This window comes from Panthera pardus, unplaced genomic scaffold (assembly GCF_024362965.1).
Source record: "Panthera pardus isolate Hobbes unplaced genomic scaffold, ASM2436296v1 HiC_scaffold_10, whole genome shotgun sequence".
Taxonomy (NCBI): domain Eukaryota; kingdom Metazoa; phylum Chordata; class Mammalia; order Carnivora; family Felidae; genus Panthera; species Panthera pardus.
This window is the reverse complement of record NW_026526655.1, coordinates 37,757,320-37,779,278: the sequence shown is the minus strand read 5'-3', so window position 1 is coordinate 37,779,278 and position 21,959 is coordinate 37,757,320. Positions and strand designations below refer to the sequence as shown.

Below are 21,959 nucleotides of genomic sequence, written 5' to 3'. Positions count from 1 at the left end.
TAAATTCTTAGTTCTTTTCATAGTTCAAAACACAGAATGAGAGAAATCTGATTTAACACATGTTCATTTGGTGGGGGAAGGAGGAAACCCTAGAGACTTTAGCTGCCCACAAATTAATTATAAGTTAGCACTAAACCTAATGTGATCATAGTCATCTGAAAGAAAACGGTTTCCAAACTGGCTCACTGAATTCTGTGCTGAGCAGACCACCATTGGTATACTTCCTGTTTATTTTCCTTCCCTTTCATATTTATCACCACCTAAATAATAATCAGAATATACTAGTATATTCACCTAATTATCTTATTTAATATCTGCCTCCCTCACCAAAATGAAAGCTTCATGAAGGTGGGGATATTCACATTTTGTTCACCTCTATTTCTTTACACCTAGAACAGCACCTACCACATCAATAGTTAGTTAATATTTGTTGAATTAATAATTGGATTGTGTTCAGTTTAAGGGCCAAATTAGAGACAGACAGTTTGAAGCTGGATTATGTTCAAAAAAAGTGCTCAGGATAGCAAGGAGTCTGAAGACCCTTACAGGTGTTCTTCAACTATGTGCTAAATAAGTGAGGGATAGGATACCATCTGGATATATGTCAAGGGCTATCGCACAAAGAAGCTGGCAGGTTTGACACTGACTGAACAGTGGTGGAGACAGGTACACAGAGGAGTATTCACCCAAACTGCAGGTGGCAGGGAAGAAAAATAGGACTCTGACATGCTCAGTTGTTTAAATCTATGTATGGTAAAGACATATGGCAAAAAATTAGAGGTAAGAGACTTTTGCTCCATGTAACTGGAAAGCAGACTGCCAGCAGCCTCAAAAACCTAGTACTCAAATAAACCCTCAGCTTACCAAAAAAGTTCTCACAAAGCATCCACTTCTTCATGAGAGGCATGGAGCTCCCTTCAGCTCCCCTCACTACCATGTGTGTGTTGGACTGGGGTAGCATATCCCAAACTTAAGTCATTGAGCACACTTTCAGTTTTTGTCTTATCTGAGTACCATCTGTACTTCCATATCATTACAGTTCCTCTTTAAATTTTCATTTTAATTTTAACCTTATTTCAGGGGTTTCATGGGTGGCTCTGTCAGTTGAGCATCCGACTTCGGCTCAGGTCCTGATCTCACAGTTCGTGAGTTTGAGTCCCACATCAGGCTCGCTGCTGTCAGTGCAGAGCCTGCTTTGGATCCTCTGTCCCCCTCTATATCTGCCCCTCCCCTGCCTTCCCCCTCTCTCAAAAATAAATAAACATTAAAAAATATTTAAACTTAAACTAATTTCAAAAGGAATTTATATTTCTCATAGGACTGTAAAAGCAGAATTACTTACCATGAGCAGAAAGTTGTCATACAAATAAATACAGCAAAAACACATTATATTCTAGCTTGATACTGTTATCTACCAAAGATTCTGAGCCACAGCTCTATTCTCTTTGTTGAAAAGTAAAATTAGCCATTAGAGATGTGTTAAAGATATATTAACTCCAAGCTGATTGGAAGGCTTAAAAAGAATTGAAAAGAGCACAACATTCTGAGACTCAATGTTATTTAATTCTGTGCCTGTATGCACAACTTGAAAGCATCTCATATCCAGTGCCAAGTGATTTTGTAGAGGCTTGGAGACCCACTAAGAAGGAGCAAGGACATAACAATAGTAGCAAGGAGACAGAGGACATCAGAGGGAATAAAATGAATTACAAAACTAGATAAAAGAACTATTAAAACTTTACATACAGTCTGGGGTCACTTAACAGGCTTTCTACACTTCACTGTCCCAAATTGATTATTATAATGAACTCAGTCCCTCCATTCTCTTGTTTCAGAACATGGTTTTCAAAGGCAGAGTTATGTAACATATTAAAAACAATCGCCAAGAAGATAGCTATGACAGACTAACATTGGTGCTTAAGGGGGTTCCTGTTCAGGTGGAGAATGTATTTCTAAGGAACACCTCATTCTCTGGTGATGTCAATGGAATAAATCCGGGTTTCCAGGTCAACTCCACACCCTCTTGCACTCTCACTAAAGTAAGGTCTTGCATCTCAAAGCAAAAGAAATGTTAATGCATTAAACACACACACACACACACACACACACACACACACACACACACAGTAGTTTTGGGAGGAATAACAAACTGAGAAATCTAGAAAAGTTAGGGAGGGAGAAAAAATTGTATAAATATATTTTAACATAAGTTTATGTGAAGATCGTGTTTGTTTTGGGCTCAGTGCCTTACATTAATTATTCAACTGTCTCAAGTGTGTATATTCTTCTATCTGAAGGTCTGTGTCTTTTGATAAATAGCACTCATTAGAGACATAACAATTATGGTAAGTGCTTAAAAATATTTATTAAAGGATCAACAAATGAAAAATTAGGTGTAACATTAACATATTTAATTAACAGAGCTTCAGGGTGCTCATGGAACATCAGTTTAGAAAACAGACTCTAGAACCTGGGTGCAAATCCCAAGTCTGCCATTTACTAGGTACTTTGCACCCATGTTCCTTAGTTTCCTTATCTGCAAAGTGAGAGTAATAACAGGATCCACCCTATAGGATTGTCAGAAGGATGAAATAAGTTAATGTTTGTTCCTAGAAAGTATCTGGCATGCAGTATGTGCTATATAACTGTTGGTTGCTTTGTTAAATAAACTCCTCTCCTCTGCAAAGAGAGGAAATGCAGTATCCTTACTAAGAGCATTAGGCTTTGGAAGCAAATCACCTGGGTTCAAGTCAAGGTTATACCATTTACTAGATCTGAAACAAGTTACTTTGTCTTTCCGAGACAAGGATAAATAATAGTAGTAACACCATAGAGTTCCTCAATAGTAACTGTAAAACAGGAGCCCAATGCCTAGCACAAAGTAAACCCTCATAGGTGTGCCTATTGGTGATCCAGTCAGAAAAGAGAGCTTCAAATGAAGTTGCCTTCAGAGATACATCATTGTTGGTTTTAAAAAGCTCCCGAAAGATTGTTTTAGAGATTTGGGTTTATTCCAAGCACATGGCCTGCTCCCATCCTGTAGAATTCTAGAGGTCCCTAACTCACTCTCTGGATCAGAGGCCCTAAACACATGCTCTAGATCTCATGTCCGTAATTCACCCTGTGGATTAGGCATCCCTAGCTCACACTCCATATCAGGGGTTCCTAACTCACTGACCTATTACACTGAGTTTTGGACTCAAATGCCTGAAGGCTCTAGGCTGATAAAACAAAGAAAGGAGCTGTTCTGGAGGAGGCTGCGGGACCTGGAAAAAACTCAGAACTTCATCCAAAGACAGCAGTAGCCCTGGCTGAGGGCTGCCATATGGGCAGGCGAGCCTGGCTGTTATTGGATCTTCTAATTTTTAAGAAGACCCTCAAATCCAGATTCTTATGTAATATTTGCCAATTAAAAAAAAAACGACAGTTAATTCATATTTTAACACTGTACACACCAAGTGAAACCTGTCTGAAGGCTGAATATGGCCCATGTCTCCTTGGCTTGCACCTTCTGCTCTGGGTCACCCCAGGGACTCTGCAGACTGGAGCCTGCTCAGGTCCAGGCCAGGCCACCTAGATCATGTTAGACAGTGTTCAGCATCCTAGGACACAGAAGAACGATCTGATTCTTCCTCATTAGTGGGAAGAGGAGAAGAATGGTGATAGAAAGGCTGGAGTTCACTCTTTTTAACAAACTGTTCTCATCTGACATAGAGACATGCTTTAAACATGCCAGCATCATACCCAGGAGCAAAAAGAGGAAAAATAAATCTGGGAATTTTTTTGAGAACTTCCCTTCATGTAATTCCCTCAATTCTTACTAATGTTTTAAGCTGTGCTGAAAGGAGACTAGAAGCCTGATTCAGTCGAGACATGTGAGGAAGGGGAGAGCTAGGCACACAGAGTGAGGAATTTTCATCAGTACTCACCAGAGTGAGTAATCAAATTTCTGCAACAGGTTTGATGTTTGAGGCCAAGACTTTGATTTGATGTCTTTATACTGGGGCAGTAATATCAGAGGTTCAATTACTTTTTTTAAAAAAATATCTTATTTTTAAGGAACCTCTATACCTAACATGGGGCTCGAACTCACAACCCCAAGATGAGGAGTCGCATGCTCTACTGACTGAGCCAGCCAGATGTCCCGTGGCTCTATTACTTTTTAAACCAGGAAATTCAGGGGGAGGTGGTGGTAGTTTTGGCTAGAATTTGAATAGCACAGGTGGTTAGCAGCAGCTGCAAGCCATCCGTCTTGTTCTTCCTAGCTCCCAGGCCACCATCAATTCTTTTTCAGCTCTTTGGGAGAAGGAGCAAATGGTACTGTTCATAGCATTATTGGGTGTGGTTGATTACTGTTAAATTGATGCTACATAATTTTTAAATGCTTTATTATGCCTTACAAGACTATTGTGAATAACTGATGAAAGTGTTTGTAATTGCTTTGAAAACTATATACCAATGCAAAGTGGATTTTTATAACTAAAACTGAAACACATTGAAGGTCAAGCAACATTCTATCACTTATAGTTTTAAAAAATAAAATGTTAATAGACTTTTTAAAAAATAATTCTTTTAATGTTTATTTATTTTTGAGAGAGGGAGGGAGACAGAGCACGAGTGGGGGAGGGGCAGGGAGAGAGGGAGACAGAATCCGAAGCAGGTTCCAGGCTCTGAGCTGTCAACACAGAGCCTGATGCAGGGCTCGAACTTAGAAACCGTGAGATCATGACCTGAGACAAAGTTGGACGCTTAACTGACTGAGCCACCCAGGTGCCCCATTAATAGACTTTTTTACACTCATTTGCTTAAAAGCTTCATAGACAAAGATCAAATTTTAAAAATAGAAAAATTCACCATCCAGTATAAAGCTATGAAATTGCTCAATGTCGAAAGCTTTGCTCTGATGATGTAACTCTATGAAAACTGTCCAAGACGTGTATGTTCTTTCCACCAATTTACTTCTGAAGATTGGTATGTGTTTTTGAAATATTTATGAAACATTGTTTCCTCAGATAAACATACAATGTACAAACACTGGCAGTAATTTTATCATATTTTCAAAAGGCAATAAGACTGTCAATCTCCATAGATATCTAGCAATTATAGTAAAAATTAATAAGTAACATATACCAAGTGCATATTTTGTGCCAGGCACTTATGTGAAATGCTTTACATGTCTAATCTTGATTAACCCTTACAAAAACTTCATAAGGTAGATATTATCATTATTCTCAGATGAGGAAACTCAGGAAGAGAGAAATTTGGTAACTTGCCCAAACTGCTAGTAAGTGGGTAGGCTGTGATCAAACCAGACAGAATGACTCCACAGCCATACACTCTGGTGCCTATAGGAAAGTAAAACTTCATTGATTTGGATCATGTTAATATAGAATTTGTGAAAATTCAGATATGAGCTAGGCTACAGTTTTTGAACTATAATAAATTGTTAAGCAATTTAATGTATGGATATTAAAGGGATATTTGGTTTAATTATCAACATGCTTAAAATTATTTAGAAATATGAACTGCTAGATGAACAATATCCAAATTATGTAAGCTTTTATGTTTTCAATGAAAGATTCCATTTTGGTAGTCACTCTTAGTTGAGGTAATATAACTGTACTTTTAAATATGGCAAAATTCTACTGAACTACATGGTTCATTATTATAGGCAGATATATGAAAGATCAAATTATGACCATTTCACACTCCTGCAGCCTTAATTTCATTGCTGCCTGCGTCATGTGCTACTCTCTATCCGTTCTGTTTTATTAGTGGGCCTCAGACAGACCATGTAATTTTCTCTCATTTCCAAGTCTGTATGTCTTGTCTTTCAGCCTTGTTTGCCTTACCCACACTTTCTACTTAGTTTTCTTTTTTAAAAGAAGCCCAATCATGAACTCAAGCAGGTTCCACAATGTCAGCACAGAGCCTGATGTGGGGCTTGATCCCATGAACTGTGAGATCAACCTAAGCAGAATTCTGAGTCTGACGTCCAACTGACTGAGCCACCCAGGCGCCCCCTAGTCTTTTTTTTTCATCTTTTAAAAATTTGGGGGTAGGGGTTGAACTATCACATACAAACAAAACAAAACAAAACATAACACTATCAACACTTGGGTAACCATCATCCGTTCAAAAATCAGAAAATGGTGGGCATTCCAGAAGTCTCCCATTTTGCCTTTTCCAATCACAGTCTCCCTCTCCCCTCTGTACTACCTTGAGTTTTATGGTCATCATTTCCTTTCTCTTCTTTTAGTTTACTATCCAAGAATGCAGCCTTAAACACTATAGTTCAATTTTGCCAGTTTTTCAAGTTTTATATAAATGGAATCATAAGGCATATACTTTTGTGTCTGTCTTCTTTTTTAGTTTTTATTTTTATTTTCTTTAAAGTAATCTCTACACCCAATATGGGGCTCAAACTCACAACCCCAGGATCAAGAGTCATATGCTCTACTGACTGAGCCAACCAGGCACCCCCTGTGTCTGCCTTCTTTCATTCAACATTATGCCTGTGAGATTCACCTTGTGTAGCTTGTGTAGTTGTAGTTCATTCATTTTCATCGAAGTATAGTTGAGGTTGGCAAAGTACTGCCTATGGCCTAGTTTATAATGAATGGTAAGTTGGTACTACAATGGCAGAGCGGAGTAATTGTGATGGAGACCACACGGCTTGTAAAGCCTAAAATATTTACTATCTGGTCCCTTACAGAAAAAGTTTGCTGACTTTTGCAGTATAGTGTTCCATTGTGCAAGTGTACCACAATTTATTTTTCTACTCTTGTTCTTGGATTTCTGTGTTGTTCATACTTTTGGGTTATTAAGATCTATAAAGAACTTATCAAACTCAACAACCAAAAAATAAATCCAGTTAAGAAATAAGCAGAAGACATGAACATTTTTCCAAAGAAGACATCCAGATGGCTAACAGACACATGAAAAGATGCTCAACATCACTCATCATCAGGGAAGTACAAATCAAACATGATGAGATACCACCTCACACCTGTCAGAATGGCCAAAATTAACAACACAGGAAATGACAGATGTTGGTGAGAATGTGGAGAAAGGGGAGCCCTCTTATACTGTTGGTGGGAATGCAAACATGGAGGTTCCTCAAAAAGTTAAAAATAGAACAACCCTTCGATCCAGCAATTGAACTACTAGATACTTACTTGAAGGATATAAAATACTGATTTGAGGGGGCACATGCACCCCGATGTTTATAGCAGCATTATCAACAATAGCCAAATTATGGAAAGAGCTCAAATGTCCATCAATTGATGAACGGGTAAAAAAGATGTTGTGTGTATGGAATATTACTCAACTATAAAGAATGAAACCCTGCCATTTGCATTGACCTGGATGGAGCTAGAGTGCATTATGCTAAATGAAATAAGTTAGTCAGAGAAAGACAAATACCATATAATTTCACTCCTATGTGGAACTTTAGGAAAAAAAAAACAGATGAACATATGGGGGAAAAAAGAGGAGGGCAAAAAAAGAGACTCTTAACTATAGAGAATAAACTGATGGCTACCAGAGGGGAGGTGGGTGGGGGATGGGTCAAATAAGTGATGGGTATTAAAAAGGGCACTTTTTTTAATTAAAATTTTTTTTAATGTTTATTTATTTTTGAGAGAGAGAGAGAGAGAGAGAGAGAGAGAGAGAGAGAGGAGAGCAGAGAGAGAGGGAGATACAGAATCCAAAGCAGGCTCCAGGCTCTGAGCTGTCAGCACAGAGCCCAATGTGGGGCTCGAACTCACAAACCGTGAGATCATGACCTGAGTTGATGTTGGACGCTTAACCCACTGAGCCACCCAGGCGCCCCCCTTTAAAAAAATTTTTTTTTAATGTTTACTTATTTTTGAGAGAGAGAGAAAAAGGGCACTTGTTATGATTAGCTCTAGGTATTATATGTAAGTGATGAATCACTAAATTTGATTCCTGAAACCAGCATTACACTATATCTTAACTAACTAGAATTTAAATAAAAACTTAAAAAAATATATAAATAACACTTTTATGAACATTGTTATATGTGCCTCATGGTACACATGTGCACACATTTATATTAGGTATATCTTTAGCTAACTAGATAATGCCAAAGCATTTGTTTTTCCAAATGGTTGTACCAATTTACTAAAACATGATATTAGCAGTCTTTTAAAATTTACGCCATTTTGGATGTTTTGAAGTAGCGTCTCAATGTGGTTTTTGTTTGCTTGTTTATTTTTGGAGAAACAGAGCACAAGCGGGGGAGGGGCAGAGAGAGAGGGAGACACAAAATCCGAAGCAGGATCCAGGTTCTGAGCTATCAGACACACAGAGCCCAATGCGGGGCTTGAACCCACCAACTGTGAGATCATGACCTGAGCTGAAGTCAGACGCCTAACCAACTGAGCCACCCAGGCACACCTCACTGTGGTTTTAACGTGCATTTTCCTGGTTACTGATAAGGTTGAGCACATCATCATACGTCTATTTGATATGGTCATTGGATTAACTAGTTTGTGAATTGCATGTCCAAATTCCTTGTGCATTTTCCTGTTGAGTTGTTTGATTTTTCCTTATCAATTTGCAGTTGTATTTTCTATATTCTGGATACAAACCTTTGTCTAAGTCCCACTCATTCTTTTCATCTCAGATGAGTTGACCCTTCTTTTAAGGAATCTTCCTGGATCCCATCAATCAGGTAGAGGTGTTCTTCTTTTTCTCCTATAACCCTCATAACTCATAACTCATAACTTCTAACATAGCCTGTATCATAGTGTATAGCGTACATACACATTATAACTAAATGTTTATTTATCAGTGTCCCTCAGTAGGATGCTCACTAGAGTGCAGGTTCATAACAGCAGGGACTAGGCTTTATTTATCTTTATATCCTAGCTCTTAGCTCAGTAGATACTCAATAAATATTAGCTCAATTAATGAGTAAATGTCCAGCCAGATATAAGAAGTATATGTAGGATAGAAAACATAACTTAGATTGTCAATATCAATGTATATGTATTTTCTTTCAACATCAATATTTAGGTTGATCAACTCTGCTATTATCAGAGATTCTCTTCTTTTTCAGTCTAGAATGGGATATTTTTCTCCCCCAGTGGTATTTGTGAGGTTTTATTATTATTCTAGACCAAAATATCTCACCATTTCAAACATAATAGAACTCGTTGTATAGGTTTATTCACCTGGTAGGAATTTGGGCTAGGCACTACAACAGGGATTATGTTGATGCCTGATTAAATTTAGTCGCTTTTATTGTAAGTTCCTTTAATGTAGCACTTTACCTTTGAAAATCTTTTGACTGTTTGGGAAATGCTCAGGAATTTATTAGATTCAGACAGATACAGAAAATTTAGTGGGACGGACTCTTCCTTTCTCTCTTCCTTCCTTCCTCCTTCCTTCCCTCATTTCTTTAAAAAAATTTTTTTTAAATGTTTATTTATTTTTGAGACAGAGAGAGACAGAGCATGAATGGGGCAGGGTCAGAGAGAGAGGGAGACACAGAATCCGAAGCAGGCTCCAGGTTGTCAGCACAGAGCCCGACATGGGGCTCGAACCCACAAACTGTGAGATCATGACCTGAGCTGAAGTTGAAAGCTCAACCAACTGAACCACCCAGGCGCCCCTTCCTTCCCTCATTTCTGATCCTTTATTCAGTTCTGGTTGATTCTCTAATGCTCTACAGTGCTGCATCTTCATTCTTCTTACAAGTTCTTTACCACTTGAAATTACTGACCACTTCTTGCTTTTTGAAACCCTCCCTTTCCTGTGTTCTCTGGCGTATGTAGTCCTGACTGTCTTCATTCTCAGTCATTTTTACTGAAATTGTCTTCAATATGGCTAAATATGCCTGACAACTCAGCCCAAGATGCTTATACTCTGCTCATGTTCATGATCTTTAAGACTTTAACTATTTCAGTTCCTCCTGGAAATCATCATCTCCAGCTATGTATCTGTAAGAATCTCTACCAGGATGTCCACTGCCCCCTCAAATGGAACATGCCTGTGATGGAACTGCTGTTTTACACACTGACTCTCTTTGGGCTGCCCCTTCCATGGTAAGAGGCATCATTATTTCCACAGTTACTCAGGCTCAGTTACACAGTTACTCAGAAGTGGGAAGGCATCTTGGATTCCTCATTCTTTCTGTTCCTTCAAAACCAGCCAACACACGCTAGTAAGTTCCTCCTTCATAATGTCTGTTATATTTGCCCCTTGCATTCTATCCTATTGCTGCCCCCCAATATGCAGGTCCTCATGGTCCACTGGTAGCCTTGACCACTACAAGCAGCCTTCTAAATAAATATCCTCACTCTCATCTCTCTTCACTGCAATCTCACATTAATCTTCTAAAAAAACCTTCTCTGTACCTATCAAAACTAAAGGTTTTTAGTCGTTCAAAAACCTTTACAGCTGCTTAATTCCCATAGAATCAAGGAGTCATTCCTTAGCCAGGTCAGAGCATTTCATACTCCATTTATTTCCAACCTTATTCTCTCCTTTTCTCCAACAAAACCTCCCTTAGCTCACTGCTCTAGTCAACAGCTTTTGAGTGTGCTTCAACCTCTTAATCGTTTTCTGATAATCTAAGCCCTACTTTTCTTCAGAGTCAGTTAAAGTCCTAATTCCAGTTCTAACTGATCCTACTCAAAATTGATTTTACCTCTTGTATCTTGTATGATAATTTTTCATTCATTAATTCAACAAAGCTTATTGGCCATTGTTCACGGACCAAACACTGTACTAGATAGGGGGATACAAAGGTGGGTAAGAAATAGTTCCTGACCCTGAGGAGTTTAGGGTCTTGTCTAGTTTGACCATTTAGAACATAAAATACTTGAGGGCAGAAACTGTCTTATTCCTCTTTGTATTCCTAGCACTTATCAGTATCTTTTACAAAATCCATATGTCATATGTATTTATTGCTGTCAACAGTAGTGGTAAAAGACAATGAGAGTTTCTTGTTTTAATAATAAGGAAGCAAGTTAGGGACCAGAAAAATTTTCCTTAATATATTTTACATAATTTTACTAGAAATTCAAAGCTACCATCTGTCCTTCTTTCTATTGGGTTTTAGTAAAACTCCTTTAATCATAAAGCTCTATGTGCTTTAAAAATCCTTAAGGCTATTATTATTCAGATTCTTTTCTGGGATTTAAGGATGAAACTAACACTTTTGGATAATTTGCAGAGTTAATTTAACTATTCTATTCTATTAAGAAATTCTGTAACATAGTCGTATACACACTCACTCTCATAAATACACATTCACAGAAAACAAAAATTGTACCAAAATCTCACTAGTGCAGTTGGTAGACCTGGCACAAAGCCAGGAGGGATAATAATAGTTAACTTTTATTAAATGGATTATCTTGTATTATCCTCCTTAATCCTCAAAACAACTCCATTATGTAAGTACCATCAGAATCCTTATTTTTCAGATGGGGAAACCAAGATACAGCAACATTTATAAACCTGACATAGTGAGTGAAAGAGCCTAGATTCAGAATCCAGGAACTCTGACTCCAGAGTCTTATGTTCTTCATGACTATGCTATTATTTCTCCCATAGAGATGTAAATAATGGCTCAAAGTCCCCCTGCACCACCAGCCTCACCCCCCCCCCCCAAAGTGTAGGGAAGCAAAGAGAGAAAGAAAGGAAGGGAGGAAGGAAGGAAGAAAGAAAGAAAAGAAAGAAAGAAAGAAAGAAAGAAAGAAGAAAGAAAAAAAGAAAGAAAAAAAGAAAGAAAGAGAAAAAGAAAGAGAATAAATAAATAAAAGAATGAAAATAAGTAAGTTGTTCAGGATCATTAGCCATCCTAACACAGGGCACTGGAAATTTCAAAGGGTCTCCTTTTGCCCACTGAGACTTTCTCTCTGTCTCATGTCCTCTATTTGGAAAAAACGGAGGAAAACAAGGTAAGAGACAGGCTCATCATGAGCACACACAGCTGTCACCAGACCATTTTATTTCCTGAACGGTTGCTCACAGTGGCTTCTGAGAAATAGGAGGTGTCACTATTCAGTACTTACAGCAATCCCAGGACAGAACTGCCAGTGTTAAATAGAAGACTGGCATGTTTTAACTACCACCACCCCCCCACCCCCACCCCGACTCACTCCTCTATACACTGGAGTGGCAGGTGGACGTCAGAAACAACAGAATAAAGAAAGGTGGTTTGTGCACTTGGGGTGATACAGAGTCTTGGCTTCTGACGCAAAGGCAAAGACAAAAACAAAACAAAACACAACAAAAAATGTGGAAGAATTGGACAGAAAGGGGCACCAGGAGACTAGGCGCCTCATCCAAATAGGAACCAGATGCAACTTTAAAATATGTGCCTGCTTTCTGTGCTAGCATTTGTAATCTGTGCCCATACTTACACTTCATAGTGTAACACTATTACCTCCTCCAAACACCTAGAGTAGAGGTAGTAATTATACTACTTTCATGGAGAGAAGTGCTTCTGATAACAAAACCAAAATCACTTCTGATGAAAGCTGTAGATGTTTCTGATTCAAGCATGACTGCATGTATGCATATTTGTTTGAGACTGCTAACATTGTGAAAAGGAAATAAATCAGAAAAAAAATTTCCAGTTACTTTAAGCCTTATGATCCCATGGTGGATTGTGCAGCAAATCTTAAAGTGCAGATCAAAATGGCTCTGGCCTAAAGTTTATGAGTAGACAAGGTTTTTAGGTTAAGGAGAGTGTGTGTTTGCATCCTATGGATTGACAGAAACTAGTCCTAAAAATAATTGACAAGAACAATCAATGCAGAAAACACAGCACCACATCAGAAATATTTTCTCAAATGATGGTTTTTGAAAAAGTATAGAAAAAAATTCACATGACTGGTTAGTTCTCTGATTACCACTATTATCTTAATCCACTTTTAACTTTCATAATTAAAAAGAAAATTAAGAATATTGACATTTTCACCTTTGGTAGCCTTAGCCTTAGATAAAAATAGAAATGTGAATATATTGAAAGTATATGTTAGGATTTTGTGTACGTCCCTGGAAGGGAGTTTGCTTGCTGGCTAGCTCAATTTTTGACAAAGAAAAATGGGCTGCTCTTGCTTCTCGCACAAAGATGCACTGTTCACAGAGGAAACCAAAAAATGGGGAATTTGTGTTTAAGTTGAAAAGAATTTAATACCCAACATGATCATATATTTAGTATAAACTTTCTATTCACTGATAAAATGTGTGGCTTATTAGAATTAAAAGTGTAACTTTGTAATAAGAACTTAAAATACTGATATGTGGAAAGTCTAACAGCAAGCAAGACATTCGAAATTTCATTTTCAGTACCCCATAGTTAAAGATATTGCTCTGGTTTTTAAAAACTCAGTTTTATCCATGCAGTTGTACACCCTGAAGTTCCAAAAGAAGTGAGGCAAAGTATTTGTGAGTTTGAGCTGCCTCTGTTCTTTCCACAGGGCTGCCATCTGGGCTTGTTTATTTGTGTTTCCAACTTTCTGGAACAGGGAGTTTCTCTGTTAGGGACAGGGCACCAAGCAAAGGAAATGTCTTACAGAAAGACTATCTTTTTTTTTTTTTTTCTTTTTTACTGTATTTTCAAACTTCAAGTTTAGCTTGGTTAAAAATATCAAATGACTATTACAATCACAAAATTTTACATAGTTGGAAACCTCAGAATTATCTTAGCAAATACTCTTCTTCCACACCATACAAATCATATTCCCTACAAGCTACCTTCTTGTGACTTTAAGATCTTTTTCAAGACCCAACTGTCATTAAGGCTATAGCTATTAGGTTGAGAAATCAAACATTTTTATCTATCCTTCTACAAATAAGCATTTGATTTAAAAATGAAAAATAATTCCAAGCGGTTTTTCTAATTTTATAAAGTATATATGAGCCATATTATAAAATAATGAAGCAAACGAAACAAAAACCTTTCAAAATATTATTAAGAAACAAAGCATTATTGTTAGATTTACACAATCTGTGAAGAATAGTTTAAAAATTCACAAGCAACACTTAAAAAAACTGGTGCCTTCTCTTTGAGAGATTTCATTTAACAAATAAAATAGAAGCAAAAATTACCTTGTAAAGTGAAATCCAGCAATACATATTCGTAAGCAAATTCTGTCTTTGTTTCCACTTGCGGTCTCTTCAGGGTAGAAAATATTTTTCCAGGGCTGCTATCATCAGGGTCTTCTAGCTTTCTAAGTCCGCACCCCATGGCAAAATCTGTAAGGAATTAAATTGCAGGATAGGGGAGGGAGAGCAGCAAATTCTGTTGTTTAAGCTGCAAAAAGAAAGTTACAGACTTAACTGCTTTGATTTTTTCAGCTAAACCATAGATAGTCAAAAAGAAAACATTTGAGTCCAAAGAAAGGAGCTGAAGACATTTTCTATCCATTTTTCTGTAAAGTCGTTGAACCCATGATGATTAAGCCACAGCTCTGGGAGGCTGGGCTTGATCTTAGGAGAAACATGCAAGCTGCTACAACTTAGCGGAGAATTTCCATGCCACGTCAATTTACAGCCAGCCCCCTACCAGAGTTCTGTCGCTCAGGGCACCAACAGTGCTTTGTCTGTCCCAGTTGGCTGGATGATAAAGGAGGTGTCCAAAAACGGAAATAAAAAGGCAAAAGTGCAACTCGGATGGAATTATCTACAAGTAGAGGATATATTCAGGCATAGTGGCATGCAATTCTTTTTCTGTTTTCTTTTTTCCCTCTTTGCTGTGCCCACCCCCTCCTTCCTCTCTGCTACTACCAGAAAAGCAAAAGGAGGGAGGAAGGGAGGGAGGAAGGAAAGAATGAGAGAGAGAGAGAAGGAATGAAAAAAAAAAAAAGGATTCTCAACATGGTTGGAAACAAAAATCATTTCCAGAAAGGAAGTCAGCTTTAGGAGGAAACTGTTTCTGGAGTCTAAAAGGAGAAAAGTAAAGCTTTTTTTTTTTTTTTTTTTTTAAACAAACACTTGAGTCTTTAGGTAGCACTGTGGATTTCTTTCCACAGGAAGACTCTTTCCATATACTAATCATATACTAATTAAAACTGCTAAATATAAAAAAAATTAAGATATTTTAGGGGCACCTGGGTGGTTCAGTGGGTTGAGTGTCCCACTTTGGCTCAGGTCATGATCTCTCCTTCTGTGGGTTCAAGCCCCATGTTGGGCTCTGTGCTGACAGCTCAGAGCCTGGATCCTGCTTTGGATTCTATATCTCCCTCTCTCTCTCTCTCTCTCTCTCTCTTAAAAATAAACATTAAAAAAAAGATATTTTAATGATAAGATTTTATTTCTCTTATGTGGATAGCATCCTTAAAGTTTAAAGTACTCCACTATTAGCAGGCTTCTGAGAGGAACTGTTAACACTTTTACAGGTCCCAAAGTATCCTTAATTAAAAAAAAAAAAGCAACAAAACTGACAACTTGATTATTCAGTCTTATAAATTGCCATTTACCTGAAGTCAGGAACAATTTATAATGGACCAATTGTAATGAGTGTTCACTGCACATTACCATGTACAGCTCAGGTAGTATGGTGCACTCACCAAAGCTGTGAGCCCTGGAATCAGACTGCTTGGCTTCAAATCCTGCTTCTAATGCCTACTACAGACGTGATCTTGGCAAGTTACTTGATCTCTTCAAGTTTCAATTTCCTCCCCTAACAAAATGCAGTTAATAATAGTACTTACTTCATAGGCTTGTTATGAAGGTTGAGTGGAATAATCTTATTTCATATCTTAACACTATGCTTGGCTAATAGCACAAAATAAATTTGTTAATGTGCTTCCATTATAAAACAGTGTTGAAAATAGTAATAGCAAGGAAGTGTTTCTGCCACAACTCTCATTATTTACAGAATAAACCTGATCACATATCAGACTCTAGAGAACACAAGCCTGTAGAGGTTTTTTCAATCACATTGAAGAGTGCATATCAAGACTCTCAAAGGGGGGGAATGGATGAGTTTGTAGATCACTATGACCTCTTGTCTCTTCAGTCTGCCTACTTGTCTTTCAATAGTCACTTCTCAGAAGTGATTTTAACAGAGGAAAATTCTACCATTCTTCATTCTCATGGATGAGCATGGTTGGTGGTAGGCAATTTCAATTTGGCTAAGAAGACAGCAGACTCTCACCCAGTTTGACTCATTTCACTAGTCACAGTGCTTTCATGCCTGTCATTTCTCATGTCCTCTTTTGTATGGTGGGCTGTGAGCTACTGGGTGGCAGAAATGGAATATATGAAGTTCACTAGTCCCTGGTGCAGTACCCAGAAGATGGCTTATTAAGTACTCATTATATTTACTAAATGCCTGCTATATTCCAGGAGCTGGCTAGGTACACAAGATGACTATACATGGCTTCTCCTAAAGAAACTTATGGTTTAATGGAGAAGACAGACTTATAAACAGATAATTTCAATATGATTTGGTAGCTGATGAGATAGAAGTATGCATATGATGCTACAGAAACCCAAGAAGGGGACTCTAACTCAGCTTGGAGGATGGTATCTGACCTGTCTTGAAGGATGAATATGCATAAGATAGATAAAGGTGGGGAGCATGTGCCAGGGAAAGGGAAAAGCTTGAGCAATGTCACAAAATCATGAAATAGCATGGCATGAACTTTAAAGAACATGAAGCAGTTGCAAATTACTAGAACATAAAATTTGAAAGACAACTAAGCTGTAAGAGAGGCAAGAGCTAAGTTGTAATGGATCTTATGTCCCATACAAAGGGAATTTGGACTTTATTTTGTAGGCAACAAAGGAGAATTAAATAATCAAGTAGAAAATCAAAGGAGTAGTTTGAAACAGGCAACTAACATCACTTTGTATTTCTAATGGATCACTATGGCTGTTTTGAGGAAAATGGTTTTAATGGGAGCAAGAATGGAGGGAGACCCAGTCAGGAGAGTATTGCAGTAGTCCAGTTGAGTGCTGACAACTTAGATGAATGAATATGGGACATCATTATGTCCTTAAATACTTTTTAAAATCTTTTAGTAAAAAAAACCTATAGTTCCTTTAGTTCATTATTTGAGCCATCACTATTTTTTTTCTCCAAAAGTTGAACAAAATAAAATTTTATTTGACACATCATTATCACCTAGAGTCCATAGTGTACATCATGGCTCACTACTGGTATTGTACATTCTATGGGTTTTGACAAATGTATGACATGGACCCACCATTACAGTATCATACAGAATAGTTTCACTGTCCTGAAAATCTGTGCTCCTCCTATTCATCCCATCCTTACTTCTTATTTAACTCTGATGCATCTGGCAATTGTAATATAAAGGGTAAAATATGGATCAAAGTCAGTTTTTCCCACACTGACATTCAACTGTCACAACTACATTTGTTTTCCTAGATAATTTTTTTTTTTTTTTTTTTTTTTTTTTTTTACCAATCATGTTTCCCCAGGCTTGTCATACATATATTGAGTACCTATAGTAATTAGGATAAATATTTGGAATAAATGTCTTCTATCATTGATCATTTTTTTCTGTATGGAATTATGTTTTCATTTCTGTATTGCAAATAGGGTTTCCCCAAGTGCAGACTCTTATGTGGTTGTATATGATGAAGATATATTATCAATTCTTGTCTATGTTCTAGAATGGGCTCACTTAGTCCTTGAATTAATGAGTGAACCTTATAAAAATATTCTCCATAACTGATAGCAAATTATTTTCATAGTTACTATGCAAGTTTAGATCACCTAAGCTCACTAAAGTTTTAAAGCTTCTAAGAGATAATTACATATTATCCAGTCCATGCCTTACAAAATCTTTCCATAATAGTAACTTTTAAATCCAATTTATTTTATGTGGCCCTGATCCAAAGAAGCAAATTCAAAAATAATTCAACAAGTTTTTATGGAGCACTGACTACATATTTAGGGCACATGTAGACACAAAGATAAAAATACCAATTTATGTCCTTAGACATCATAAGCTAGCAGGCTAGCATTGAGTTTTAACCTAATGCACTGCTAGTTTCATAATGTAGTCAGATTTCCTAAGTAATTAATGACTTATTGAAAGCACTACTTATTGAAAGAAGTATTTTTAAAAATATTTTTAAATGCTTATTTTTGAGAGAGAGAAAAAAGTAGGGGAGGGGCAGAGAAAGAGGGACAGAGAATCCCAAGGAGAATCCATGCTGTTAGCACAGGGCCTGATGTGGGGCTCGAACTCACAAACTGCGAGATTGTGACCTCAGCTGAGATCGAGAGTCAGATGTCTAACTGACTGAGCCAACCAGGCACCCTAAAAAAAGTCTTTCTTTAATTATTAGAAATGCCATACTCATCACATACTTAATCATTGTATAGACTAAGATTTTATTTTTACTTTTAATTTTTCTCAATAGTCTGGCTTCTTCATATTACATATTTAAAAATTTTTAATGCCTCTATAATCTTTCACTGTCCAGCAGTTCACAATATTATTATTCTTTACAAAAAATTGTTGACTACTCTTAACTGTTCATTCTTCTAGATTACAAGTTTTCAAACTATGTGTGGCAGAGCTCCCTGGTTCCGAAGAGGTGTCAGTTTTGGAAGAGAGGGGGCTTTGATCATGAGGGGAGGCCAGGCAGGCAGGGCTCTGGGTCCATCACACCACTCTTTCTTCAAACAGAATAGTGTAGATTTTGTCAGTTTCATATACCAGTAACAAACAAACCCCCATAATTTTCAGAAAAGGAAAACAGGTACATTATCAATTAACTATGTTGTTTCTAGGAATAAATCTACTGAATATAAGCCAGACTTGTATATGTAAAACTATGCAACTTTACTGAACAGCGTGAAAGGAGAGGCAAGTAAATGGAGAGATAAACATACACATTTTTAGGAACACTTAATATTGTAATTATCTCTCTAGCTATTCCTTGACACCTGTCATTGAGCTGTAGATTTAATGCAATGGTGACCTTATCCCTAACAGATTTTTCGCATGGAATCCCTCAGGTCAATTTAATTTGATTTGATTTTTTAAAGTTTATTTATTTATTTTGAGGGGGGGGGTGGGCAGAGAGAGAGGGAGAGAGAGAATCCCAAGCAGGCTCTGCACTGTCAGCATACAGCCTTATGTGGGGCTCAATTTCACAATTTGTAAGACTCTTCACCTGAGCCAAAATCAAGACTCAGACACTTAACTGACTGAGCCACCCAGGCATCCTCAAGTTGATTTTAATATATATGTGGAAGACAAAAAGACCAAGAATGTCTAAGATACTTCTGAAGGAGAATAAGGAGATATAAAAACTATATATTAAGACTTATTATAAAGCTATAGTAATTAAATCTGTTTTTTAGCAAGGTATAGACAAATTAACCAATACAACAGAATAAAAAGCCCAGAAACAGAAACCTGCATATGTGGAAATTTAATATATGAGGGAGGTGGCATGGCAGATCAGTGGAGAAAGTGGAGCTGGGACATTTGATTATCTATATGGGGATGAAATTGGATCCCTACCTCAATTTTACATGAAGAATTTGAACATCAAAAGAAAACTTTACATTTTTATATGAAAATATGGATAAATATTTATTCTGATGCAAGAGTACTAAAAACTATTTTTAAAGCAAAAAGATAATCAGAAAATAATCATCATTAATCATAAAATAACAATCATGGGGTGCCTGGGTGGCTCAGTTGGTTGAGTGTCCGACTTCGACTCATGTTGTGATCTCGCAGCTTGTGAGTTCGAACCCTGTGTCGGCTCTGTGCTGGCAGCTTGGAGCCTGGAGCCTGTTTTGGATTCTGTGTCTCCCTCTCTCTGCCTCTTCCCCAGCTCATACTCTGTCTCTCTGTCTCTCTCTCTCAAAAATAAATAAACATTAAAAAAATTTTTAAATAAAATAACAATCATAAGATAAATTTTCATAAATCCTACTATATTAAAATTAAGAATTTCTATTAAGTGTAATGTGAAAGGACAAGATACAATTTGGTAAATGATATTTGTCAAATATCAACCAATAAAGGAACAGCATCAAGAATATATAAAAACCTGAAAATAAAGAAAAAAAAAGCCAATAGACAAACAGACACAAAATATAAATAGGCACTTCACAGGCAAGGAAACATATATGGTTAATAAACACACACAGAGATGCTTAACTTCACCTTCTATTTGGGAAATTGCAAATTAAGACCACAGTGAGATTATATTGTATTGTGGTAAAATACGCATAAAATTGATCATTTTAACCATTTTAAAGTGTACAATTCAGTGGCATTAAGTACATTCACAATACTGTATGATAATCATCACTATCTAGCTCCAGATTTCTCTCATCACTCCATGAGGGAAACCCATATCCTTTATAAGCATTCGCTCTCCATTGCGATTTTCCCCCAGCTCCTGGCAACCACTCATCTCCTTTCTATCTCTATGCATTTATCTATTCTGGATATTTCATGTAAGTGGAACCTACAATATGTGGTCTTTGGTGTCTGGATTATTTCATTTACCATAATGTTTTAAAGGTTTACTTATGTGATAGCATGTTATCAGTACTTCATTCTTTTTATGGCTGAATAATATTCCATTGTATGGATATGCCACATTTGTTTATCCATTCATCAGATGATAGGTATTTGGGGTATTTCTATCTTTTGGCTATTGAGGATAATGTTTCTATGAACATTAGTGAGATAATGTTTTATACTTATTTAACTGGCAAAAAATTAAGAAGTAGCTAATAGTAAGTATTGGAGAGACCTCTTTAATTGTATGTTGCTGATGGGGGTGTAATTTGCTTAACCATGTTGGAAAACAACTTGACATTATCTTGTGAAATTGAACTTTCACATACTGTATGATCCAGAAATATTACTCCTAGATACATACCTAGAGAAAGTTTAGCATGTAAGTACCAGAAGATTTATACAAGAAAGTTAACAGTAGTACTATTCTTAAGAGCAAACAACTTGAACCACTCAGATGTGCATCAATAGGCATTTCTTTTAAGGAGTCTGCTATAAAGGGAAGGAAAGTAATGGAGGAGTAGTGGGGGTTGAGAGTTTTTTTTTCCTGATTAAAACAGGAGAAAAATTACATATTACATATGCTAAAGAATTAATGCCATGGAAAAGGGGTGTGGGGTGGAGAACTACTGGAAAACTTGGTTTCTCAGACATTTAATCTGAATTTACCTCCTAGTTCTGGAGGGTGCTGTATATACCCTCCAGTTTTAGGTTTTACCTATTCACTTTCTCTTCGTAAACTGCTAGATCAAATAGAGCATATCAACTAAGTACTCAAAGAATTATCTGTTGTTCCTATTGTAACATATAGAGAATTTGATTGATCCACTTTCCATATCACCACATAAATAAGATCCAACTCACCAAACGCTCCCATTCATAAATTATTCTCCATTCAAAATGAAGTAACTAGAGTTATAGAAAGAAACATGGATGAATCTTAGTAACAAAATGTTGAGTGAAAATGGCCAGTGGAAGAAGACCACATGTAGTATGATATCCTTTTTCAGACTGTTTAAATACAATTAAAATTAACTTGTGATGACAATAATGGAAAAGTACAGAACTTAGGACAACGATTACCTCTGGGAAGAAAACAGAGAGAAAAGGAGCACATAGATCTAAATCATTGGTAATCTTCCAGTTCAGTGGTTCTCAAACTTGAATCTTCATCAGAATCACCTGGAGAGCTCATTAAAACCTAGGCTGCTGGTTTCCACCCCCGGAATCGGTGGAAGGGTTTGTTTGGGTGTGGGGCCTAAAACATGCGTTTCTAACAAAGTCCCAGGTGCTGCTAATGCTGTTCGTCTGGGACCACACATAGATAACCACACCTAGTTCTTAGGTTGGGTTGTGGGTTCACTGGTGTTGCACTGCATTTTGTTATGAAATGAATGTAGTATTTAAATTAAATGGAAAAAAAAAAAAAAGCTAGTCATAGACCAA

At 37.0% G+C, this 21,959-nt stretch overlaps 2 protein-coding genes across 3 annotated transcripts in view; both read right to left on the bottom strand.

The window, feature by feature from the left end:
• RFTN2 (raftlin family member 2) overlaps positions 1-14,820 on the bottom strand; it is a 65,747-nt gene extending 50,927 nt beyond the window's left edge. The window contains exon 1 of one of the 2 annotated variants that reach the window (XM_019428361.2): positions 14,092-14,820. In XM_019428361.2, coding sequence (XP_019283906.1) covers positions 14,092-14,230 — 139 coding nt within the window. In that variant the 5' untranslated portion in view covers positions 14,231-14,820. The remainder of the gene's footprint in view (positions 1-14,091) is intronic. The other variant, XM_019428360.2, reaches the window with a different exon arrangement.
• A 650-nt stretch (positions 14,821-15,470) lies between these two features.
• Positions 15,471-21,959, bottom strand: part of BOLL (boule homolog, RNA binding protein) — a 71,309-nt gene continuing 64,820 nt past the window's right edge. The window contains exon 14 of the transcript XR_002074801.2: positions 15,471-15,664. The gene's annotated coding sequence lies outside the window, so the exon portion shown is untranslated. The remainder of the gene's footprint in view (positions 15,665-21,959) is intronic.